The 27,532-nt window shown below is 40.1% G+C and overlaps 1 protein-coding gene and 1 pseudogene across 1 annotated transcript; one reads left to right on the forward strand and one right to left on the reverse strand.

Annotated features, from left to right (window-relative positions):
- Positions 1-23,923, forward strand: part of LOC147628815 (uncharacterized) — a 65,262-nt pseudogene extending 41,339 nt beyond the window's left edge.
- Positions 23,924-25,565: 1,642 nt separating this feature from the next.
- Positions 25,566-26,565, reverse strand: LOC147628816 (uncharacterized). The gene is made up of 2 exons (XM_086812926.1): positions 26,360-26,565; positions 25,566-26,272 (listed from the first exon to the last, which is right to left on the reverse strand). The coding sequence occupies exons 1-2, from the start codon at positions 26,425-26,427 to the stop codon at positions 25,621-25,623; spliced, it is 720 nt and encodes a 239-aa protein (XP_086669052.1). The 5' UTR covers positions 26,428-26,565; the 3' UTR covers positions 25,566-25,620.
- Between the last annotated feature and the right edge of the window lie 967 nt (positions 26,566-27,532).

The raw sequence follows: 27,532 nt of genomic DNA on the forward strand, positions 1-27,532 counted from the left end.
TGCTCCTTGGGGCCTGTAGAGACCCTAGAATTTGATGTGCATGCTCCTTGGGCCTCTACAGGTCTCAAGGAGCATGCACGTCAAGTTTGGAGTGAAACAGGAAAAACAAATTCTTATATTTTTTCTAGAATTTACATACTCAACTTCATCTTGCTCATTCTCCAACAACGGTGCTGTTAACCACATATTGGTTAACACTTTCCTATGACAACTATGTCTGCACACTTATGTAATGGGCGCCTGTGCGATATTGTAAATCACGTCATTTGATGAGGGAAACGCCCTAAAGATGCTCCCAAGTATTGAGCTTCAAAGGATAGACAAGAGGATCTTGGTCAGCTGGCCAAACCATAGAGAAAAGCCTTGTAACTATGTTTTAGGTGCCTCGGGTCACTTACTCCCGGGGGCAGCCTAGTGGGAAAAGGCTTGGAACTATAAAAGCCAATTTCTCTTATTTGTAATGGATTCTCCCATTTCTGCAATAAAAATGGAGTGTTCTCTCTCCCTCTCTCTTGCAACTCTAATCTAGCATGTGTGGTGTGCTTAGGGTTAGGGTTTGGGAGTGATTATACTACTCACTTGTTCCCTCTCTCTCTCTCCCTCTCTCTTGTTGTAACTCTAATCTAGCATGTGTGGTGTGCTTAGGGTTAGGGTTTGGGAGTGATTATACTACTCACTTGTTCCCCTCTCTCTCTCTCTCTCTCTCTCTCTCTCTCTCTCTCTCTCTCTCTCTCTCTAGGCTAACCAACGTGATCCTCTTCCGCGGAGATCCTACACAATCTTTGCGAGAGAGCTTGCATCACCCATTGGATTAGAGCAACCGCCTCGGTGTGACAACGAGTTCAGGAGGATGGCGGTGATAAGTGGCTACAGTGGAGCTCTTGAGCCATGCTCAAGCTCGGAGGATAGGCAACTTCCCATGACACGTTAGGGTAGGGTTTCCTTAACATCTTTGGCATCCTTGCTGGGGAGCGCCATCCGCTACTTGTCTACGCCATCTTGATTCGAATCCGATGGAGCCTCCATAGCCTAGTGCCAAGTAGGCTCTTTGGCATGCGGTTTTTTTATTTTTTGTTGTATTTTAATATTTTTTTGGTTGTCTTTGATGTTTTGTTGAGATTCATATATAGCTTTGTATTTAGAGTAGGATTACTACTTGGTTAAGTAAAAAAACTTGTGATTTGAGTGATTAGAGAGCCTAACCACCAAGAGGGTTTTTGCTTAAACCTAAACTATTTTTCTTAATTTCTAGCTTAATCCTTTTTCTTTTGCTTAATCCCTTTGCATAGGTAGGTTAGCATTACTATAGATAGAACACTAATCAAACAAAAAACCAAAAACTATCTCTTAGTTTTTACTAATTATCACTAACCTACTGGTTAGTATAATTAGTGGACTTAAAGAGAGTATAATTATACTAACCTACTAGTTAGTATAATTAGTGGACTTAAAGAGAGCAAAAAACTAAAACATTTGAGCCTAAGTGCTTGCAATTAGACTAATTAGAGTAGGATTAGTGTTATAAACACTTGCCTTGACTCAAATATATGTTTAGTTCACTCAAGTTAGGCCTTAATTAGCAAGAATTAGCACTAATTTGGTCTCTTTTATCTAATTTTTTCTCTTTTGAGTGGATTAATTAGTGACCTAATTAGTGAAATTATTTTGGGATAATCACGTGTTTGGATTAGCATAAACATTTCTAATCCACCTATCAAATCCCCATGCTTAAACTCCTCACCAATTAAGAGTAATTTGAGGGCAAAGAAGAGGGTTAAGGAGTGATTAATAGTGGGATTAAGAGAATTAATCTTTAGCTAAGCTAGAGTGCTTCTAAATTAGTCAAAATCCACTAATTTAGAGATAGCCTCTAACTTTAATTTGCAGCAATGTGATGAGCTATGGTGAATCAAATGCTAGAATCAACATTATTAACAAAGAGATTAGATGATAATTAAGACGTGATTAGTGAGCAATTAACTGATAGCTTAATGTAGGCATGGATAATCAAAAACCAACAAATTCTCATTAGGCCAATGCCTCAATTTATAGAGTTTACATCCAAGCATCTATCTCCACACCTCCTAAATCTCCTCATGCTACCCTTTATTCTCTCCCAGTAGATACTTCTCACCTTTTCATAGGTTCTCTCACATTTACAAATTCTCTTTTATAGCCTCTTGCCAAGGGCTTGTTCCCGCACACACCCTATTCACTTGTATATTTCAACACCTCCCCTCAAGTGAATACTCCTAGCACACCTGGACCCTATACCAAGTTTCCCTCTTACTTGATAGTCCGCGACCAGTGCCTAGCACACCTCCTCTCAAGTGAATAATCTTAGCACACCTGGACCCTATACCAAGTTTCCCTCTTACTTGATAGTCCGCGACAGTGCCTCAAGTCCCTAAACTCATAGTCCTTGACACACTCTCTCTGTCTATGTGTCCAAGGCTACTACAAGTGCCCGTGACCTTGACTAAAGTGCTCACACATACATCTACCACATGGCCTACATCATCAGTGGCTCAGAGGTGGTTACATTGGGTTGTGGGGTTCTCTCTCTCTCTCTCTCTCTCTCTCTCTCTCTCTCTCTCTCTCTCTCTCTCTCTCTCTCTCAGATTTTCACATGGCTCCTCACTTCTTGGAGCCTCACATCTTCTCTTGTCTTCGGTCTTCTTGTCGTGGGCAGCTTCTCTTCACGTGTCCATGTCTTCCTTCAGTCTTCCTCTTCTTTCAGTCTTCTTGTTGTGGCAGCTTCTCTTCACGCGTCCATGTCTTCCTTCAATGCTTCGTCTAGCTCTTCTTATTGGTGTGGATCTTCCTCTTAGAAAGAGATATTCTTCTTCTTTCATGGCTGGGGCCATGAGCTTGACCGTCAGTTCTTGCTCCATGTGAGCAACATGTTTTGATGTATTGTTGACAGTTCTTTTGGGCTTTTGATGTTTATCTTGTGTCATTATGCAATGCAAACCCAAATCTATACGGGAGGTCTTACCTCTTGCCTTATTCTGGACAAGGGTAGTGTCTGATCCCATTTTTACAATGATGTAATGTGCCCAATACATAATGCATATAGCATTCATTCTTATGCACATTCCCAAATGCAACTCTGGCTGTGAATAATCTTGAATTTGAGTGTGATTTGCAGGCATTAACCAAGGGGTAAATGCAAAATGATGATTACCACAAATTTATCAGCATAATTTTACCAGAAATTACATTAAATCAAGGGTAACCAATTTGTACGGAATGGTTGGAGTATCAAACCATCTCCGAATTGCAATCTGAAGTTATAGGGATCTGTATCAGATACCTAATGGTTAATTTGAACCCTCAATTGCACCAAAAAATAGTGATTAGTACTGATTAATCATCACTGATTAGTAAATTAATCCTCTATTTTGTGTGCAAAAAACAAAGTATGCGGGGAGTCCAGATCTGAGGCCTTAGAGTTTAAATGAGCTCAAATCCTTTCAAGGCCATCAATAGCAATTGGTCTAGTAGAGGATTAAGCTAAGAAACACAAGATTTGACCAAACATTGAATGCTTAATCTCTGTTTTACCAAAGTCACCTGTAGATTTGATGAAGAGCTTGGATCTCACTATAGACTTGATCAAATCCAAATCTGTCTTCACTCACCAGCTTGTAGAGCACCCTTGAAAACCCCTAGGGCCAAGAGGAATTAGAGCAATTTGATCAAGCGAAGAAGACATTTCATTTTTCCCTTAGAAAAATGGCACTTGCTAAATCGCGATTTTCGTGAGCTTCGCTTGGCGGTTTGGCGCGCTGATTTGATGGGCTGGGGGACTGTGGGGAGGCTGGCTATGCTTGCCTAGAAGCACTTGCCCTAATGTTGCTCCTGGAGGGAGATCAAGCCCCTCTACTGGCTGGGGGTGCAGAGAGCTAGTTGAAAAGAGGTAAAAAATCTTAATTATCTACTAATCCTAATTAGCTAGGTGATTAGCAAGATAATGGGCTCACAAATTGATGAATTCTAGGCTTGGCTCTGATACCATGTTAAATTTGCAACAATGTGATGAGCTATGGTGGATCAAATGCCAAAATCAACATCATTAATAAAGATTAGATGATAATTAAGATGTGATTAGTGAATGAGAAATTAACAAGCACGGATAATTAAAAAATAGCAAATTCTCATTAGGCCAATGCCTCAATTTATAGAGTTTACATCCAAGCATCTAATCCCACTGATTTCTTCTTGATTCACTCCACCTCTTTTGCTTGATTCTCTCCACCTCTTCCCAGAATATCTCCACACCTCCTAAATCTCCTCATGCTACCCTTTATTCTCTCCCAATAGATATTTTTCACCTTTTCACAGGGTCTCTCACATTTACAGATTCTCTTTTACAGCCTCTTGCCAAGGGCTTGTTCTCGCACACACCCTATTCACTTGTATATTTCGACATTTCCCACCTACCTAGCATTAATGAGGGGGTCTTAGTTGACTCCCACACTCACTTCCCTCCAATTTGAAATTCAAATTCAAATTCAAATTCCAACTTGTCACGGTCGTTCCACACTTGCCACGATCATTCCATACTAAAGCCATGGGTGTACGCTTGTAAGCGTGCGCGTAGCCTTACTAAACCCAAAAAAAAACTTTTTTTTTCTTAAAAAAAGAAAAAAAAATCAAAATTCTATACGATCATTCCATACTAAAGCCACGGGCATGCACTTGTTAGCAAACAATCGTAAAAAGAAAAACTTTTTTTTCAAAAAAAATCAAACGGTCATTTCACACTTGCCATAGTCGTTTCATACTAAAGCTGCGGGCATACACTGGTAAGCGTACGGCCGTACCAAATCCACAAACTTTTTTTTCAAAAAATTAAAATTAAAAAAAATTCGAATGGCCGTTCCACACTTGCCACTGTTCCATACTAAAGCCACAAACGTACGCTTGTAAGCGTACGGCTATACCAAACCGAAAAAAAAATCAAAAAAAAATTATGATGATCGTTCCACACTTGCCACAGCTGTTCCATATACTAAAGCCACAGGCGTACGATTGTAAGAGTATGGGCGTACCAGACCCAAAAAAAAATCATTAAAAAAAAAAGCTCAAACAACCGTTCCACACTTGCCGCAACCGTTCCATACTAAAGCCACAGGCGTATGCTTTGTAAGCGTACGGCCAAATTAAAAAAATCAAAAATTTTAAAAATTCGAATGACTATTCCACACTTGCCATGGCCGTTCCATACTAAAGCCACGAGCATATGCTTGTAAAGCGTATGGTTGTACCAAACCAAAACAAAAATAAAAATAAAAAAATTTCTCAAAAAAAATCCAAACGATCGTTTTACATTTGCCATAGCAGTTCCATACTAAATCCACGAGTGTACGCTTGTAAGCGTACGACCATACCAAACAAAAAAAAAATTATGAATGGCTATTCCACACTTGTCATGCCATTCCATACTAAAACCACGAGCATATTCTTATAAGCGTACGGCCATACCAAATCCTAAAAAAAAATCTAAAAAATAATTTCTAAAAAATAAAAAAATATATGAATGGCCATTCCACACTTGCCGCAGTTGTTCCATACTAAAGCCACGGGTGTATGCTTGTAACCGTATGTCCATACCAAACAAAAAAAAACTTTTTTCCTAAAAAATAAATAAATAATTTTCTAACGGCCGTTCCATACTAAAGCCATAGGCGTACACTTGTAACCATACGGCCGTACCAAACCTTTCAAAAAACTTTTTTCACCAAAAATCAAAAATAAAAATTTGTAAAATTTTCAAATCTTTAGAGGTGCTTTTGGTCTACCTCCTCGACTTACTAGGGTCATTTTTACATGCATAAAATGCCTCAAAAGACCACTTTTAACCTTAAGGGTGCATTCACAACGTAAGACAAAAGTGAGCTAGAACTCCTATTTCGGGCTTGCACGCGCACCATTGAAGCTTTTTTAACTTCCCCGCACACCATGAATACCTTTCTTTCATGGTTGCATGCCCTCAATGCCTCCATTCCATTCGGTGACACCTCGGCCCTCAATTGCACATTCACATGCGGTCGCCATGCCACACATGTTTGGTTGGAAGGGTGAAACGATCTTTGAAGAGCCCTCATTTAGTGGGTCTCCTCCTCCATACATGCACCCCGGCGTGGATAGACACCCCAAGGACATTCACGTACCCTCTTCTCTATCCACCACATATCTATTCCCACCCCCCACCCTTGTACCACCTCCCCTTGTGCCCACAACTTGCCATTCCAAGCTTAGCACAAGCTCTAGGAAGGGGAGTGTCACAACACTTGCACCCATAAACATCACATACAAAACCTATGTGGGTGAAAATTTTCAAACTTCTGCCAAAAATTTCCACGGAGTTGGAGACCCCGTATTCCACATGGAGGTCTTTAACCAAATCTGTCAGGCATTTGAAATTTTTGACGATGCAACCAAAGTCCATCTCCTTGGACCTAGCCTTGAAGGCAAGCCCTTGCAATGGTTCCAATCCTTGGACCCTTGGCACAAAAGTGCTTTCAAAGTAATGAGAGAGGCCTTCATTCTCGGATTTACACCCTACGAGCCCAAATGGAGCCCCGTCATCCAACTGTCCAAATGGAACAAAAACCCCAAGAAACATTACGTGACTACATCGCTCACATCAAGTACCTTGATTCGCGTTGCGAAGAGAGGGAAAAATTGACAATTGAGCAATTAATAGACCATTTCCTCTTGGGCCTGCACAATCCAAGGCTTCACGACCACCTGTTGGTCAAGGACCCGTCCACCTTTGATGAGGCCTGCAAATGGGCGATCTTTCTCGATGTAAGATTCCTCTCTCCAGCTTTTGAGGTGTAAAGTGTAAGAACCTCCCCTTCTGTTCTTGTAATTATCCCCTCTCTAAAATAGAAGAAAGATCTTGTTTTACCTTGTTTTGGACTAGAGATAGAAAATATCTAGAGAGAGATAATTCAAAATTGAGATATCTTTGGATACAAAAATTCTCCTAGTGTCTAAAATGGATTCCCCTAAAACAGAAGTTCAAAATGAACTTTCCAAGGTGCATTAGGAATTAATTGAAAATGTGTATAAGGGACCTTAGCCTAAGGGTCTACATTTTCAGAAATTTTTGGATTATGGTCCAATTAAGGTTCCAATGGGCCAATTGGATTAATCCAAGTGTTGGGATGAGATAAATCCAAAATAATAAAAGAAAATACCCAAAAATGAGTAAATGCTCACATAAGATGAAGAGTTGACTGAGTGTACAAGGTTTATTAGTTAAAAATTATGAGATATTACTAAAAAAATGAGATATTTTGGAGTAATGATGCATTTTTGACACCTTGGTAAGGAAAGGGGGACCTTTGAGGTAGGCACCTTTTTCACATGTGTGGAAGGATTTTTTAATTTAAAAAAATGTGATATTTTTTATCTCTCCTCTCTCCTAGAACAAAATAGATCAAAAAGGGAGCCAAACTGGTCCAAATCTTGTCCAAATTGAGTCAAACTGAACCTGGAAAATTCTAGAACCCAGTTGGACTTGGTTAGTGGCCTCCCTCACCTATAACTAGACCCTTAGTCTTTTGTAAAAAAATATTGGAGCTATAATATGCCAGTATTATATTAAAATAATCATATTTTCTATTATCCTTTAAATTTTTCTCTCTCTTGGGAGTTTGGAGCTCTCTCTCTCTACAAAAACTCTTGGAGTTGCTCTTCTCCTCTTGGTGGACCAATTGATTGGTTGAGGGCTTCACTGCTAATAGAGAAGCAAGCCAAACTTGGAGGTAAAATTAATTTTTATGGTTTTTTCTAATTTATCTCAATGACTTTCTTCTTCTCAACCCCTCTCAAGCTTGAGAAGCTTTCTAAATAATTGTTTTAATTCAAATCAAGATTTTCCTTAAAGTCTTAATACTTAATTAAGATAAAGTTAATCTTTATGCTTATTTGTAATGCTTTCTTTAAGTAAATCTCTCTCTCTAAAAGAATAGCCATCTTTATGGCTAAATCCTTTTTGAAAAGGATACTTCTCAATGATAATCTCTTAATTCAAAGCTAAACTCTAGGCTTGATAAGCTAGAGATTAAGAAAATGGTATTTTTTATGATTTTGTATTACCAAAATAATGGTTATTTCTTTTAGATTATTTATAAGTAGTTAAAAACTACTTTGATTGATTCTAAATGAGAAATAGATTATCCTATCAATTTGGAAAAAGAGAAATAATGGAATTAGCTTAATTTAGTGAGATAACCATAATTAAGTTTATGATTATGGTTAAAATTATGATTTAAATTCATAATTTTATTTTAAGTATAAAAGAGGAACTACTATCCTATTTCCATTACAAGTTGTTATTCTTTAAATTTTTTTGAGAATTATTAGTAATAGCAGAGCGAAGCTATGGCAATTTTTAAAAAAAATAATACATATCTTATTTTTATGCATAATGCTAAAAGAGGACTTCCTACAATATTCTAGGATTGGACATCCTATGCAAAAAGAATGATTTTCATTATATTCATTTGAAATAATTTTTTTTGTAATTATGCATAATTAATTGATTATGAGAAAGGAGTAATTTTTTGTAAATTTATTTTATGCAAAAAGAGGAATTTCCATGATATTTGAGATCCAAGTAATTAAATGGTAAAAGATAAATTTTTGGTAAATTTATTTTATGCAAAAAGGGAAATTCCCATGATAATTGAGATCCAAGAAATTAAATGGTAAAAGAGAAATTTTTGGCATAATTCAAATTATGAGTATTTATCAAAAGTGAAATTTTGAGTATTATTATTTTTATTGAAAAATATGGGTAGAACTGATTTTTGTAAATCCCATGAATCTTTTACTCAAAAAGAAGAATATTGAATATATTTCACTTGAGAAATTTGAGAAAGAATATGAAAATATCCATCGAGAAAAAGTACCTTTAACTAGGCCAAGCAATTGGCAGAAACTTAGAAAAAGTCGCATCAGTATCGAAAGTAGAAAACGGTACTAAATGTGAATGCAATGTGAATGCGATGTGATAAGATGTGAATGCGATGTGATAAGATGTGAGTGGATGTGATGAGATGTGATGTGATGTAAATAGATGTGGATGTGAATGTGATGAGATGTGAATAAGATGTGATGATATGTGAAAGGATGTGATGGGATGTAAATGGATGAGAATGAGATGTGATGTGATGTAAATGGATGTGGATGTGAATGTGATGTGAGTGGATGTGATGAGATGTGAATGAGATGTGAATGATATGTGAATGGGTGTGATGTGATGTAAATGGATGAGAATGAGATGTGATGTGGATGTGGATGTGAATGTGATAAGATGTGAATGTGATGTGAGGAGATGTGAGTGGATGTGATGAGATGTGATGATATGTGAATGGGTGTGATGTGATGTAAATGGATGCAAATGAGATGCGAAGTGATAGATGTGCATGTGAATGAATGGATGGATGGATGTGGATAGATGTGCATGTGAATGAATGGATGGATGTGGATAGATGTGAATGTGAATGAATGGATGGATGTGGATAGAATCTGTGAATGTGAATGAATGGATGGATGTGGATGAATGTGATGAGATGTGAATGGATGTGATGAGATATGGATAGATGTGGATGTGATGTAATGTGGATGGAATGAATGAGATGTGATGTGGATAGATGTGGACGTGATGTAATGTGGATGGAATGAATGTGATGTGATATGGATGGAATGCATGTGATGTGATGTGAATATGATATGATGAGATGTAAATGGATGTGAATGTGATGTGATGAGACGTGAATGAATGAGATGTGATGTGAACGGATGTGATGTGGATCGGATTAGATATGAATGGATGAGATGTGATGTGAATGGATGTGATGTGATCTGATGTAGATATGGGTAGATGTGAATGGATGAAATGTGATGAGGATAGATGTGATGAGATGTAATATGATGTGATTGGATGAGAATGGATGAAGACGATGGGAATACATATGACTGGATGTGGAATAAGCAATGTGAATTGATGCAAAAGAATGTGGAATAACGAGAAATGATGTGGAACAATGTGGAAAGATGAGAGTTCGTTAGAGACGGTATTTATGACTGTTTTATGGTGACAAGAATGCTTGAGAAGCATTTTGACTGTTGAATACTTGAGAAGAATGTGGAATAACGAGAAATGATGTGGAACAATGTGGAAAGATGAGAGTTTGTTAGAGACTGTATTTATGACTGTTTTATGACAAGAATACTTGAGAAGAATGTGGAATAACGAGAAATGATGTGGAACGTGGAAAGATGAGAGTTCGTTAGAGACTGTATTTATGACTGTTTTATGACAAGAATGCTTGAGAAGCATTTTGACCATCTTATGAATGAGGTCGTGGAGACCTAAGTGATAAAGTTGCAACAGCTGACGGAGAGTCAACTAAGGACGTCTCGCGTAGCACGATCAGCCAAGGTATTGACCATCCTTGGTTTGATTTAAATGGTGAGCTTCCGGTACAGTGGATGAGGGACCAAGGAGGCAACCTATGAGTGAAGCGCTAGGTGACCTACGAAGGAGCCTAGAGGGTGCTGACCATACGGTGCTCGGGCTCTAGGTCGTCGAAGATACCCACGTGTGCGTCAAGGAAGAAAAATGGAACAAGGAGTTAAAGGAATTTTCTGAACTCGAGCATGGATCTGGTTGATTATCCTTACTGGTCCTCAACGGATGAGTCCATGGCTCTTTTATATGGATCTGTTGGTTGATCTTGCTGATCTTCAACGGAGAGTCCATCTGGATTTTCTTAAGTGAATATATTTCCGGGTACTATGATCTAGGAACTATTGAAAAGGCCCCTGAGTGAACAGGTGGTGAGCGTTCTGGTTGCCAATGATGCCATAGGTACACCGATGTGAAGGAATGATTGGAAATTAGAATTCAAGCTGGATACTTTGGAGGATTATGATCAGTGATCCTATCGTTTCATTAAAAGATTGTTTTAAAGACAGCTAATCTGTGAAACAGGCAATTTCATATTGGGTGTGTAAGTGGTGTGACTATCTTGAAGTTTGCTTGAAGCGCCAACTAGGGGGCCTGGGAACTCTTTTCCTCCCTGGTACCTGGGGCAAAACATAACCAAATTTCTAAATGGATCCTATCACTACAGTGGTTGGGCGGTTGGCTAACCCATGGGATTGGATGGGTTAGGCTGGACTGATAGATCCCTAAAATGAGACTCAATTCTGTTATGTTACGATAGATGAAGTAAATCCCAGATAGTCTTTGTTCTATGGAAAAGAATCAACGACTGTGCCTCTTGATGAGGAAAAAAGCGTTGGTATCTATGATCCAAGTGCAAGTCTCTTCCTTGATTTGACCATGTGACTTACGGGTTCGATCGGATCAATTTGGTTAGTTAAGGCTCTTGACTACGTTAGAATAAAAATATCCTAGAGAAATCGCCTATGTTTGCTGGGCGAGGGAAGTTTTTTTTGGGTTCGACGGTTTTGAAAGAACCGAGGGATTAGTCTCTTGTCCGGATATCCATGGGCAAGGCCCCAAGTGAGAGGCTCTGCCCTATGCAAGAAAGAAGTGCTACTTCCACTGCTAGCACCCCAAATTTGTTGCGCGCGGAGGGGGCAGGGATCTTTCACTCGATGACAACATGCGAGAAAGCTATTCCACGCCACCGCGCCAATAATAGCTCAAAGCTCATTTGTAACATTACCTTCCTGTCCTCCCGGGCCCCAAGTCTTACTGGTGGCACCGCCCCAAACCAACTACTCACATAACACGCCACCATGCCCCTCTCCATTGCCAATCTTTCCATCCCAACCGTTACCTCTCCAGGCACACCCTATTGCTTATGGAAAAATTCCAACCAAGTCCATTGCTAAATCTATGGAGCCCATGGCACTCCGCCATCCCCGTGGCACCCCTAACACCTCATCTTCCTTTGTCGATACCTCACATGGACCCTAAACCACTTGTGCACACTATAGGTGCATCTATAGGGAAACCACCTCTTCTGTGTTTCCTCTGCCCCACAGGACCCCATAGAGTGGCGGAATTCCTTCAAAATAAATGTTTGCCAATGTAACCACAATCTCATGGCTGTGGAATTGACCATTACTATAAGGATTGCCCTTTTCAATCAGATTCTCATTCCACAATCGAGGCAAGCCATCCCTCAATGTGTTGAGCTCTCAACATGGGAAGATATCCATTATCCCATTAAATGTCATTACACGGTTGTAGGCCAAGCTAAAGAAGGCCACATCCCAAAAGAAACAACGCTCTAAGAATGTTGGCCATAGAGAAGATCGGGTTAGCATCCGCACCAGCTCAACAAAGATCACATCATCCTCCTTTGGTAGCAATGATCGTGTCGAATTGCCACTCCCCCACGCAGCCCACCAAAAACTCACCAATCGAGAAAAATGGTTGGCCACTTATCCCCAATGCCATCCTTGAGAAGCAATGTCTTCAGGAGGCCCAAGCACTCGTAGAGCAATACTAGGCTCAACTTGAACTGCCACCCGTTTTCGTAACCTTTGACCCCGTATACCTGAGTGCGTGCCATCCCCCATTGAACTTGAACTTCCACACCAGGTAAGGCAAGAGCCCCCGCAAATGCTCAAGGCCAAGGATAATCCATTCGCCAACATGATGTTGACAAATGATAATTTTTTCCCTCCTCTGCCTCCTCATCCTCCATCCAATGTTTAATCCACAAATGGCCAAGCCCAAATCCCACATTCACATCAAACAACTAGATGCAAACACTAACAGAGAGTCCGACAATGACTCATGAGGTCCGCATACCAAATTTGCTAAGGTATTTTATCCTCCTACTACAACCACCTCTCAGCCTCCACACCTATCAAATAAGAACCAAATTGAACTTCCATATACTATTGCTAGTCCACCCTATGATCAAGGTCTCGCCCCTCAACAAGCCCCTACTCATTAACGTGACCTGGCAGGCCTCTCTGCCTTCCTTTCCTCCCAAATCCAAATGCTCATTGGAACCTTGTTAAAAGGTAGTCCAAATTTATGGAATGACCTTCGGGATTGGATGGAACACAAATTGCAGGCTTCTGTGGAGGAGGAAGCTACCTCAGATTCCTCGGATGAATCTGAGCCCTATCATCCAAACTTACTCCATCACTACAACCCACAAATCACAACCCAAAAGCGCACCCACAATTCACATCAATGAGCTGAGACAATACCTTAAAGGTGATGACACAAACACAGCATTTCCCATTTCCTATAACGGACATGTCAAAGGCATCCTGGATGGAGGTGTTGGTGTAAGTATCCTCACACATACATGCTAGGAAAACTAGGGCCAACCACACCTTGATCCCACCAAATTGGTGATCAAGCTTACGGATGGGAACTCTACAAAACCCCTGGGCCACCTAGTGCATGACCTCAAGGTCAAAGTCTGTGACATGACATTCCACCTCACATTTGTGGTCATGGACTTTTGTAATGCCACCTATGATGGAATCTTGGGTCGATCCTTCATAAGACAAATCGACTAACCCATCACTGGGACATGCATCATGTCTACCTCCACAAACAGTCTCAAAAACGCGTAAGGTAAATTTATATACCTAAAACTCACATCCCATGGCCAACTCTCCCTTTGCTAAAGACTATGTAACCCTCATGTAACCACTGCCAGGAGCAATGATCTCATGGTTTGCGATGCTTATCATCAAGCCCTTGATGATGCAGGAGTGCCATGCAGAGTCGCTTCTGACAATAGTGACAAAATCGACCACAATTGGCATAAAATCTTTGCTACACTTGACACCCTCCCAGATCGCAAACTCGGCACACAATTCATGCTCCCAAACGGCCAGACCCTTCATGAACCCTACAAGGCCATTGCCTCGCTTAACACCTTGAGTGTAAGCGTAGATCCACAACTTGCAACAACCACCCTATGGGTCTGGATAGATTTTCCCTTTGGTAGAGACATGCAACGGAAATGTGCCTTGTTTTTCCCCACAGCGAGCCACAATCATTTGCATGGGAAACATGGGTCTCTTTGGGCAAACCATCTCTTAAAACTGCCCATGCCAAAATTCAATTACCGGGTGGACAACACATACAAAGCCTTGGGTCCTTTACACAAACTGTACATAATGTAAAACAAAGGAAGCAGTCATCCTTGGAGGAAGCTGGGTCCAGAACACTATAAGTACAATCAACCAAGCTGACAACACAGCTACCCTCAAGCTTCCACAGGGCAAGGTAACATTGATCCTCTCGAACGGGGAGTGCATCGAATCTGACCCTCTGCCCCCACCAACTACTTCCACCAAGAGTACTCCCTCATCCCCCACAATAAATGGTAAGTCTTCCACTGCCCCTGAACTACCACCAGAACTCAACCCACCCAAAATATGGATTGGACTCCCGATTAAGAATGGTCTACAACAGTGGCAAGCCCACATATATCCTATGGTCCACACACCAATCTCATATTCTTGGAGGCATGGAAAGCTCTCGGAAAACCCACACTAACAAATGAAGACACTTACATTCAAATCTCACATGAAATGCGTCTCATGAGTAATGGGTATTTCATTCCTACAATATCTATTGGAAATAACCAGTTGGAGTGCAGATTTCATGTTATAGATGTAGAAGCACTCCAAGGCCGGATTATCACTAGAAAAGAGTGGATTTATGCCACTCACTGGCCAAATCAATTGGCATGAAGAAACAGCCACACCATGGAAATAAATGGGTCAAAAAGGCCACTGTCCTCTTGTGTCCCCAAGAGTAAATCATCCACACACCCTCACCCTTGACTGCCCTTCCCCCTCAAGCCCCCTCCTCATCACCGCAATCTCCCCTATTCCCCCACTCCATATCTCACTTAAGCCAGTCGATCGGCCACTATCAACACCACCCACCAATGACAAACAAGCCTCATCGTCGACATTTCCCCTCAACTCTGCATCCTCAACCACCCACACTGCAAGCACCCCAACCTCATATCTTTATCATGACAATCAATGGTGGGTGCCCAAGAATCTTCTATAGCCGCTCTACGATGGCTACACAGAACTATGGATCACCAAACGGCCATCTCTAAAACCCAAGCGCAAAAGGCCAACTAAGCCAACAAACACCAAACCTAAGACAAAGTTTCAACGTTGGCTAGTCCCCGACAACCTATTACAAGCACAAGGCTACTATGAAGGCAACACTCGCCTCTGGCTACCCAAGCATGTTGCTTATGCTCATCCACCACAACAACTCCCCAAGAAGTTGACAAAAGGTCCTAAAACCATGGGTTTGGTAACCCCAAACATAGTGAAGCCAACAATGTTTGGGTGCCTACCAATGTGCTCAAAGCACAAGGCTTCCATGAAGGCAACACACACCTGTGGCTCCCCAAGCCACAATCAAAAGCCTCTCCTCCGCATCAACACCCACCTCATAGCTCAAAGCCTTGTCTCGGAAGCCTCGCCAACCACGAACGTTCATCACTCGGCAGCACTGGGTCCCCAAATGTCTCTTAGAATCCCAAGGCTTCTATGATGGCAATTCCATCATTTGTCTCCGAAGGCATACCCCTCAGTAGTTCACCCAAACCACACCCACCATGCCAGTACCTATCCAATCGACAAAGATAGTTTGGCGAGACCAACAAGTAGGGAAGTTCCCTCCTCCTCAAGAACATCCTCCAGACTTGGCCACACCCAACCCATGGGCACTCCAAATCTCAATTTGCCCAACCCTTTCAACCGAGGGAGCCTCATCCATGAAGCTCCACCCTACCCCTCGACTTCGTCCTCACCAAACCAAGGGGCATTGCTACACATGGCTGAGCTTAGCCAACCACTCAAAGTTAAACTCAAAGGTAAGCTCACAACTCTAGCCACATGGGCCACTCAGTACAAAACCCTCTTTAGGGTGCTGACCATTAAACCCATGCCAAAAAAAAGAAAAAAAAAGAGGAGAGAGAGAGAGTCTCTAGTTGATTAGGACCATGGGCACACCTTTTGTCCTTGCCCATACACAACACCTACAAATCTCACTGGGCTTTGTCCTATGTGCACACATCACATAAAGCTTCATCATCAACAACCATCTAGGTACATCTCTGGATGGGGGGCCCATGGTATACGCAAGCCTGGTCCATGGTACAACCCATCACCTGGATCCTGTTAATCACCTCCGCTTCACCTGGATAATTGTGATTCATGCCTAATCAATCCAACCCTTAACTTCTTCTTTGGCTCAACACCTATGGATCCTCGACATCGACTACCACTCCTATCAACATAGGATCCTAGAGTTCCAATGACAGAAGAAGACAAAGCATAAAAAGAAAAAGAGAGAGCACCGCAACCTGAAGACTCAACATCCACAGGAGCTGAAAAACCCATCACAGTGTCTTGACAAAAATGCTAAAGCTTCATGAACATCGCCATTGACATACACCATCTCGAAGCACAAGCATTCTCCATGCGTGTTGCCTCCTTGTCCCTCCGGAATTCCCCTTGCCACTTGCTTACTAACCCCATTGTTTTACTAACTCCTCTTTAATCATACCATCTACCACTGGAATACTAGTCATTAAGTATTCCATGCTAGTCTACTCACTCAAGTAATCTAAATCTAATAAGGATTTCCCGTCGCGCAAAGGTGATTTTAAAAAAAATACACAAAAAATAAAATAAAGAGTACTATTGGGCACATACAAAAAAGCACTCAGAAGAGATCATCAGACTAGCTGGATACTTAATCGTTAGTAATTCACCAACTTCTTTCCATCTCACTAACTCCCCCATCCCCTCTCATTTCCAAAGAGACAAGAGAACCAACCAAGTGCGACACTTCCCCACGTGCCTCGTCGACAACCCTTCAACTATCACGAGGACGCGATCGACTTTAGGAACGGGAGTATGTTAACCACATATTGGTTAACACATTCCTATGACAACTATGTCTGCACACTTATGTAATGGGCACCCGTGCTATATTGTAAATCTCATCATTTGATGAGAGAAATTCCCTAAAGACATTTCCAATTATTGAGCTTCAAAGGACAGACAAGAGGATCTTGGTCAATTGGTCAAACCATAGAGAAAAGCCTTGTAACTATGTTTTGGGCACCTCGGATCACTTACTCTCGGGCGGCATAATGCAAAAAGGCTTGGAACTATAAAAGCCAATTTCTCTTGTTTGTAACGGATTCTCCCATTTTTGCAATAGAAGTGGAGTGTTCTCTATCTCCCTCTCTCTTGCAACTCTAATCTAGCATGTGTGGTGTGCTTAGGGTTTGGATTTGGGAGTGACTAGTGCTAATCACTTGTTCTCTCTCTCTCTCTCTCTCTCTCTCTCTCTCTCTTGATTAGGCTAACCAACACGATCCTCTTCCAGGGAGATCCCACACAATCTTCGCAACAACAAGAGAGATTGCATCACCTGTTGGATTAGAGCAATCACCTCGGTGTGACAACGAGTTTGCGGAAGGACTACAATGACGAGCAGCTATGATGCAGATCTTGAGCCATGCTCGAGATCAGTGGATAGGCAACTTCCCACGACACATTAGGGTAGGGTTTCCTTAATAGGTGCCTTGAGGTCGCTGCCTAGAATAGGCCTCCCTTCTTCACTTCCCACGACACATTAGGGTAGGGTTTCCTTAATAGGTGCCTTGAGGTCGCTGCCTAGAATAGGCCTCCCTTCTTTACTTCCCATTGATGGTATCTCGTGTTGTTGTCGAGGCTTGAACATCTCCTCTTGCAACCTTTCAAAATATGCATTCAAAATATCATATTCGGGAGCAGCTACTTTAATTGATTCTTTGACTTGGATAATTGCTAATACATCATCTAAGCTGCTACCATCGTAGCGACCAACTTCATTGAAACAGGTGGAGCATCCTATATATGCTGAAGTCAATGAAGTCATCTCCAGCATCTCAAACAAGTCTACAATACAACTCATCTTCCCTCATGTCTAGGAGCTCCAAGACATCTTACATTAGCACGTACTCCTCACCCTCTATGATGATGGGTGTTAGGGATTCAAGGGGTGGGCCTTTAAATTCTCTATGTTCAAGCTCTTGGATGCCTATGCATGATATTTATAGACTTCTCTCATCCTCTACTTGAGGATCAAGAGCCGTCTCTACTGGCTCTTGATCAAGGAATGTTAAGCATGGGAGGGCAAGGTCAACATCTTTAGGCTCCTCCTAAATATCTGTTGATAGAATGTAAATTGCAAGAGAAATATCCCTTTCAATCAGATTAATTAGAATATGCTCTTTGAAGGAGAAGGTATAATGAAAGAAATGAACTTACTTGTACTTATACTCACTTATATTTATATTAAAAACTTACATTAATATTTAGATTTATAATTAAACTTACATTTATACTAATAACTATGTATAAAGTTTTTCACATTAATCGTAGATTTTCTTTTTACGTCAAGCGCGTAGATTTAATTTACACTTCTACTTATTTTTCAAGAACTTAAAAATTGTTCGAACAAACACAATTTTTGAAAAGGCCAAAAATTTATGTTATTAATTTGAGATGGGGAATGCTAAAAGTACTCCACAATCTCAAGGATATGAGGGGAAATACATTGATTACATGTAATAGGCTTTTTATGTCTACTCCTAATCTTTCTACCATCATCTAGCTTAAAATAGAAGTTTGTAGGAGGATCATTTGACATCAATGATATCTCTTGTCTAAGAAAGGCTAAAGGCTAATTACTCTCCATGTTGGATGAAGCTATATCGTGGCCCTCCCAAAGAACAACCACATCCACCATAGTAGAGCGTGTGGGATCCTGTAAATCTTGATCTAAGCTTAGCCAGTCACCTCTTATTAGTCTCCATCTTCTATACCTGAAATGCATACATAACGTCTATTGAGCAATGAAGTACCTATTCATCCATCAAAACAAACAATATTAGTAAAACTATATTTTTAGCAGTCACGTTCATTCTAGTTATATTCATTGTAGCTCACGTGAAGGTGACATCTAACTTTGTGACTCTGTAATTGTATTATTGTGTTCTCTTTGTATTCCATTGATCACCCAAGAAATGTGTCATCTAGCCATCACTTGGAATTTTGCAAGCATAGGTGATTTTAGTTTTCTTTAGTACTTCACAAGATGCAAAAAAATAGACAAAGCAATCTAAAGGAAAAAACTAGCTCAAGTGCACATATTTTGAGCCTATGGATGGTTTCATTGCAGCGTGCACATCATTTGAGAGCTTGAGCTTGCAAGCTTGAATTTTGTCTAGGATGGGACTTGGCCATTCAAGATTAGACAAGGAAGGGAGTGGTATATTCTGCAAAAAGCTAAAATGAGCTCGTCCTATAGGCAGATTGTACAACGAGTCATAAAAATAGATTTGTTTGGTAGCCAAACAACTTGCTTTCTTGTTTTCATACATCAATGTACCAATCTCAACATGGAGAGCAATGATTTTTCCACTTCTAGACACTCCACAAACTACCACTCTTCCAAAGTGGAAGGATACAAAGCTAGAAAACATCATGTGCTTTAGAATCAGAAAATAAAAACAACTATATTGATTTTTTAAAAATACCTTATACTCACTACTTGGCTTTTGCCTTGGAATTTGGTTATCTGGATGTAAGCAAATTTGTTTGTGCAAATATACGTGCTAAATAAGAACTTATGTTCTCATAGTTGCACCATCCATTTGTCTTCTAAACTCTAATATTCTACCTTTCTAATGTTTCGATAAATCACTTGTGTCTCTTAGCTTTACTTTGAAAGAGCCTCAGGTGCTTGGTCGTATTAAGACCTAAATGAATTTACTGTATTGTTCAGGAATCCATTTTTCCTCCTGATCCCTGTGATTGAAAACCTCCACATTGTGTATATTACTTATTATCTTCCTTCTTTGAGACATCTACAATAAAGAAACAAATTTATAAAATAGATAAATATTAATAAAATGATACCTCAAATGTAAGCCATTGGATTAATCAACATGTCAAAATTAATAATTTTTCACTCATAAACTAAACTAGCAAGAGACTTAACTTAATTATTACCTTTTTGCCAGAGTTCCAAGCAGTCTCCAAACCAACAAAACTCAGAGGTTCAAAACCTGCAAATAGAAAAGACACAAACTTCAGATATTATCAATACATTACATTATCGAGATTACCAATAAAATAGAAAATCAAAAACTTACCATTTAAAGATTAGCGAACTTTGAATAAAAAGATAAAGAAAATTGCTTATTATCTTTTCCTTTTTCCAAAACTAAGAAACTGAAGACCAACACCAAAGCTTCAAAAACTACACACCAAAGAGTTTGAATTAGTCTCCATAGCACAAGAATAACATACAAGAGAGGATGCAACCTATAAATTTTTGCCTAAAAAAACAAAGAGAAGAAGGACTAACTTTATGAATACCATGAGAAATTAGCATTATCTCATTAAGCTTCTATTTAAAAAGGAGAAAACATTTTACCAAAACATGAACATACTAAAGAGAAACCTATCTGTAATTTTTTTCTTAAAAGAACATAGAAGAAAGACTATCTGAACAAGAACACAATGAGAAATCAACAATATCTCAAAGAGATTACGTCCAAATGAGATAAAAGTTTATCATAAGATAGACATATTAGAGAGGATGCTTACAATAAATTTTTATGAGAAAAAAAGCAAGGAAGCGTGAAATATGATAAAATTAGATTCTGCATAGAAGAAAAGGAGAGAAAGTGAAAAGGGGGAAAAATCAAAGCACGAAAAGTGAAAGAGGGAAAGAAATTTGTGATTGAGAAGGAACATTCACTACTCTAACACTATAATATTTTATTGTGATGATTGAGGACCACAAGGCACATCTAACATTTCTTTAGTTTTTTTATATTTGATCCCAATATTATATTCCACTAGCTTTCTCTTGTAAGATTTTGTGGGGCAAAAGATTCAAAAAGATCCATGTTAAATGGATCTAGAATCCCAGCTCTCTCATTGACGAGTCCATTATTTTTAAAATATTTTCTTAGTGGGTCCTTTTGTGAGTCCATATTTTTCCTAATGATGATGATGCCTTGGAACTTTTCTCCATTTTATTTGAGGCTATCTTTAGTTACAAGATGTCAAACTTTGGCCATAGCTCCTTTCCCACTATTGAATTTATTTGAAATGGCTAGAAGGTGGAGGGCTCTTCTAACTAGATCCTTATAGAGAGCGATCCTTCTTTGTGACCCATTTGACATCCCTACCACCTTCGTGTTATCAATCTTTTGGTAGGATTTGATTAGATGAAGGGTAAGACGACATTCTCAATGCTTTGTCAAGGCTAACACTGTGAATTGATGATATATTCCTTTTGGGTTCATAACACAACTACTATAGTAAAAAACATTCTAGCCATTATGGCCATGCCAAACTACATTTTGGCTTCATAATACAACTACTAGTAAAAGCCATTATGGCCATGCCAAACCATCCATGCTATTAAGCATTAGTTTAGCTTCATGTTCGTAGATTAACCTTCTTCATGTTCATGGACCAATTGATTTTTAAAAGCCTTGCAAAATGGAGGCATTAGGTGAAGGGTAAGAAGAGGGAAATCAAGGCCCCATGGTGGTTACATTCAGAAGGCTTTGATGCTGACATTGTTAGTTGGTGATATATACCTTTTGGTTTCAAAACACAACTACCAATAAATTCCATTATGGCCATATAAAAGTATCCATGCTATTAAGCATGGACTAATCTTCTATATATACCTTTTGGTTTCAAAACACAACTACCAATAAATTCCATTATGGCCATATAAAAGTATCCATGCTATTAAGCATGTTAGTTGGTGATATATACCTTTTGGTTTCAAAACACAACTACCAATAAATTCCATTATGGCCATATAAAAGTATCCATGCTATTAAGCATTAATTTAGCTTCATGTTCATGGACTAATCTTCTATATCTTCATGGACCAATTAGTTTTTTGAGAGCCTTCCAACAGGTTTTACATTCTCTCTCTCTCTCTCTCTCTCTCTCTCTCTCTCTCTCTCTCTCTCTCTCTCTCTCTCTCTCTCTCTCTCTCTCTCTCTCTCACACACACACACACACACACACACACACACACAATGAAATAATGCAATTTATAAAGCCAATGTAAAATATTTAATGATAAATAATCATTTAGCTTATTTTTATAATAATATAACTTATTTTTATGCTAATAAATTTATTCAACAACAATAATAAACTATGTTTATTAAATTAAATATAACTTTTTTAAGTACATTATGTTTTTTATGATGACAAGTAGAATAAAGTAAATTTTTTAAAAATAAATAGCTATATATGTAACGGGATTACTCTAAAATGATTTATGAAGCGTTTGCCTACCACTTAAGTATACTGTCGCACGTTATGCGACTTTGTAATGATTCGTGAACTTCCACTTACATTAATGAAAGTGGTCATCTAAAGGGGGGAATATCACATTACCCTATGATCATACTTTTAAGGAGAGACTTAATGATCATACTTTTAAGAAGAGACTTATACCACCTCCTTGCCATACCTTGTGTATGGGCTTCTTTTATTTTCTTTTCCTAGTCAAAACTATTAACTTCAAACGAATGATATTGATGTAAGGGTTTTGTGAGAGGCTTCTTCTATGTTCAGCAGGAGCATCCACATTTTTTGGTTAAAAATCTCAAATTTTTTATAGCTGCATTTCTCACATCTTTGTTTGCCCGTAATTTGTACTCAAAATAGTTTTTCCTACTGTAATCTTTATATTTTCATGAATATATATAGACTCATCTCTTGTAATTACATGTACTTTTAATATAAATATTGACACCCTTGTTACCTTGGGTAGCCTAACACCCTTGCACAAAAGTGTGCAAGGGTGTGAGGCCACGTAAGGTTAAAAACGCTGAAAAAAGAGCTGACAACATTGTGCTTGTGGGGCGACGTCTAAGGTTTTAAAAAACACTAACGATGCTAAATGACACTGGAAAAAAGCCAACGCTAAAAAAAATGCCACGCACGATGAATTTACCATAGCGGACTCAGTTGTGTGACCTTTCTCTCCTTGATAATCTACAGGTGAAGAGCTCAACAAGAAGGACACCATTGAGTTCCACAAAGCGATGGGAAACTACTTGAGAATGCACGAGGAAGAGACGACTAAAGTGCCAACAATTATCTCAGACGAGGCCAATGCTTTTCAGCGCTTGCAAAATGATGAGACTAGTCAGAAGGCACTGCTTAGCTTCCTCGATTTCTTTGTCAAGATCAGCAACAAGCAAGACCATCTTACAAATGGAATTATGGTGAGTCGTGACTTCTCACTCTGGTTAGAGGATCGCAAAGGTGCATCCAGAGTTTCAAAGCAGACTATTGTGGTGAAGAGGACGCACATGGCTTCTTGAATCTCAAGCCAAATTGTTCATATGCGATGTTGGAAGAAGTCTACAAAATGTGTAGAGGAAGAGCTTATCTTTTAGAGAAAGTGGCCGCTTATAGTGATGCTGATGACTGGGTAGACGATCTTGAGGAGCTCAAAGGTAATGCATATCAGGAGGTGTACAAGGGGATGGAGCCGGAGAATCTCTCTCTCAAGGATGTCCCCCCCTGTTGGGATCGCGATGCCTACTTGTAGATTATGAAGGCATTGTGTGAGTGTCAAGATAGGGTGATGGCATGAAAGGATTTTGTGGCTTTGCCTTTTTGCAGTAATAAGATTGCATGATCGCTCATTTGCTACAATCTACTGCATTGTTGGGCCAAGTCAAGCCTACCTGGAGATCTTAGGTGGTACAAGGGGAGCTGGCCTATTGTGATGCCATTATCGCAGGTCCATCTTGCTATCATGAAGGATTTGGTTGCCTTATGGTCTGGTTGAAGTAGTGTTAGTTGCCACACTTTTGCAGGGCACTTAGAAGTGATGGTGGGCATTTTGGTCCTTCATGTTGATTGTATGATATTTCTTTTCTTATCGTCTCATGGTGGACAAGGGTCGATAGAGGGAGGATCGACCGTACCACACGGGACTGAACCCCACCAAGAAGAACACCACATAAGCATAGATAACGCCGATCGCACTATAGCACAGGGAAACCACATTTATGACAAAATTGCAAGAGGGCTTTCTATGAAACACCATATTGGGGAATATGGGAATTTCTCACAAGTTTGGGACACGTGGTCAAAAGTTTGGATTAACCATAACTTCAACACCACTAATCCAAAATGAGCGCTTTATAGCTCTTTAGATTCCATTTTTCAAGCGCTTTCCAACGATAGGTCATATGATAGGGTTTTGAGAAACTTACAAACATGTTATCCATGTCCCCTTTTTTAAGTATTCAAAAATGGGAATTGGGAAATTCCCAAATTCACTAATATGGTGTTATGACATAATATTTTGCAAGCTTGTATATGCTTGAGAATCCCCAACTACCTCATGCACAAGATGTCTTGCTATATAAACACAAGCAAGTACTCGCTCTCTCTCTCTCTCTCTCTCTCTCTCTCTCTCTCACACACACACACACACACACACACACACACATCATCAAAACCAGGTGCACTTCATGCTCTAAAGGTTGCAAAACAAGATTGTTTTTTTAAATTCTTTTACTGTGTTTTGTGTGAGTGCTTGAGTAGCACCCTTCATGTAGTGTAGAGCATATTTGAAATACTCGAATGAACATGAATTTGAAAGCATACTTGAAAGCAATGCTAGACTGACATCTGCAACGGTGAGCTTAAAGATTGTTCTTATGTTCGATGGGGATTCAAAAGTACCTCGCAAATTAAAAAAATACAAATTCATTACCACATTTGAAAATGAGTTTTGTATCATGAATCAATATGTGGGACTAATGGCCGCCTTAAACACTGAAGGTGTTTTGGTCCACTTTTGATATCAAAAGTGCTATTTGGGAAACGGGAGAAGGGCACGTTCTCTTATGTTTACAGAATTTTGGAGAGGACTGTGCCAACTCCCTACCATACTTTATGTATGTTTTTTTTTAACTTCACTCACACAAACGAGCACGAAAATCCTATAATTTGATGAATGTCGTGTAACTCAGATTCAAATGTGGTAATGATTTAGAATTATCTGCATTGCGATGCAATCTGAGATCTTTCTCAATGTCCATCGATTCCTCACGTCGAATATAGTCATAGCCTTGATGTTCATGCTCGTTCGAGCTCTATAAGCTGTTCAAATAAAATTGAGAAAAACGTGCATACGAAGAGGATGTGCTGTAGAAATAGTATGGGTTGCAGTGTCCATCTTCATTCAAGCACTTCAAGATGTTTGTACGCGAACGGAAAGACACACGTTCTTTCAAAGTATGTTGACAATGCACATGTGCAAGCAATCAAGAGGATAAGGATACCCAAGCATTCTAATTGGAAGTCATATACATTGTACTAGAAGCTAATTAATAAGATACCATTTCGTGTGCACGCAAGTCACTCGCAAGGAACGTTCTTTATAAGAACGCAACCAAAAGCAAGTTCAGGAAGTTCTGTTGCTTTAATGTAGTTAGTTTTTTTTCAATGTCGTAAGATGATTTTATTTTATTTTTAGGAGAGGAAAGCGATGAGAACAGTGGAGATAAAGACGGCCACGCCAGAGGAAACTAGGACGACAAGGGGGATGGTAGCCAGCTTGGACCAAACGTTGTCGCATGCGAGCAGTCCCAGCCGGAGCTGGATGACGTTGATGATGGAGAGCATGAGGAAGACGGTACCGCCGATGGAGCCGAGGGCGGTGGCGAGCATACCCAGGCGGAGGGCGCGCGGATGGGTGGAAAGGACAAGCGAACCGTCGCGGCGGGCCAGGCGCTTGGTGGCGCTGCAGATGGTGAGCTGCAGCTTCAAACCCTGCGCCACTAGACTCGACATAAGGAAGCACCCGAAGGCTAGCACCTCGAACAGCACCAGCTGACGCAGCACGTGTTTAGATGCGTTGCAAGGGTCACTGGCCCCCTTCGACACCAGGCTCTTGTCGTTGCTTAGCGCCAGCCCGATGAAAACCGCCCCCGTGAAGAAGGAGTTCACGCTCACCACTTCGTCGAGTGCTGTTACGTGGATGCGGATCTCCCCCTCCGCCTCCTCGACCTCTTCCTCCGCCTCTTTCTGCTTTTGCCGCCTCCAGTATTGCAGATCACCACCCTCATCGACTGCTCCTGCACTTGGTGGTTGCGCCGTTTCCTGGGTCTTGCTAGAACTACAGCTAACCACCCATCAATCAGTCAGCACCTGCGCGATTAAGGAGCACAATTATAATCAAATCGACACAAAGAAGGTCCTTTTGGTGTACCTTTTTGAGGAAGGTGATGCTGCTGATCTTGGTTGCGATGAAGCCGTTCTCATGGTACTGTATAGCATGAGCCTACGGACCTGCGATATTGTCACTACTGCACGCACTAGTACACGACTCCGGTACTGCGCGAGGAGGAGGAGGAGGCTACCGCTCTCCTTGAAAGAAGGCAGAGGAGAGGGAAGACGCTTGAGTTGAGATGCTTGTCCATGGCGAATTCGCACACGTTACAAAGACTCCTCTTGTCGCTGGAATCCTCCACGTCAATTTCTTTTCCTTTTCCTTCAAGCAATCCATGGGGTGCATGACGTACAACACCTAATTTTATAATGACTCCACACCTTTGTTCATGGCAAAAACTCAGATAAGCGGGTGTAACAAAGGATCCACTCCTCCCCCTCACTGTATAAAATGGGTGAAAATAAAGTGTGTGTACCCTTTGTTTTTTTTTTTAAGGAAAAAAAAGAAAAAGAAAAAGAAGAAGTAAGGATTAATATCTTCATGTGTTTTCTCCAAGCATGAAACACAAGATTTCAAGCAATGGCCATGCAACTTTATTTGTGACATTACAACATTGTAGGTTGCTTTTGCACCACTTCCATAGCTTGTAGAGTACTCCTTAACCATAATGCCTCGTATGATGCTATACTTAGCCTATGTGAATGAGAGTGCAACTATCAGCTATTTCTTTCTAACCTAACAAATGCATCCTAAACCAAGGGAAAAATAGTACCTAGATGCTTGGTGTCTACCGATTTTGAGTCATAAAAGGCAAGAGAGATTCTTGAATAAAGATGTTGTACTTGGATATATCTCAACACCCACACACATTCTTTCCAATGCTCCTAGGGCACCAACAAACTCTACAAACTCTCCATTACCAAACCACCCAAGCAAAGATATGCAATCCACCTAAAGGAAACTTAGCAATTACAACTTTAAAGATGAAATAATATTACTAAAGCACCAATTAGATCCATTTGCACAAGCTCCAACTACTTACATTTTTTTAGCAACACTACAATTCAACTTTCCCTGGATCATGTATCTTTACATACCAAAAGTACTCACTAGGGCATGGTGTCCTCATTGGGGCATGGTGGTCAACTTTTCTCAAACTGTGCATCTTTACACACCACAAGTACTCACCAAAGCATGCATGACTCCGATATA

This window comes from Cibotium barometz, chromosome 18 (assembly GCF_041138505.1).
Source record: "Cibotium barometz isolate CiBa-2024 chromosome 18, ASM4113850v1, whole genome shotgun sequence".
Lineage (NCBI taxonomy): Eukaryota > Viridiplantae > Streptophyta > Polypodiopsida > Cyatheales > Cibotiaceae > Cibotium > Cibotium barometz.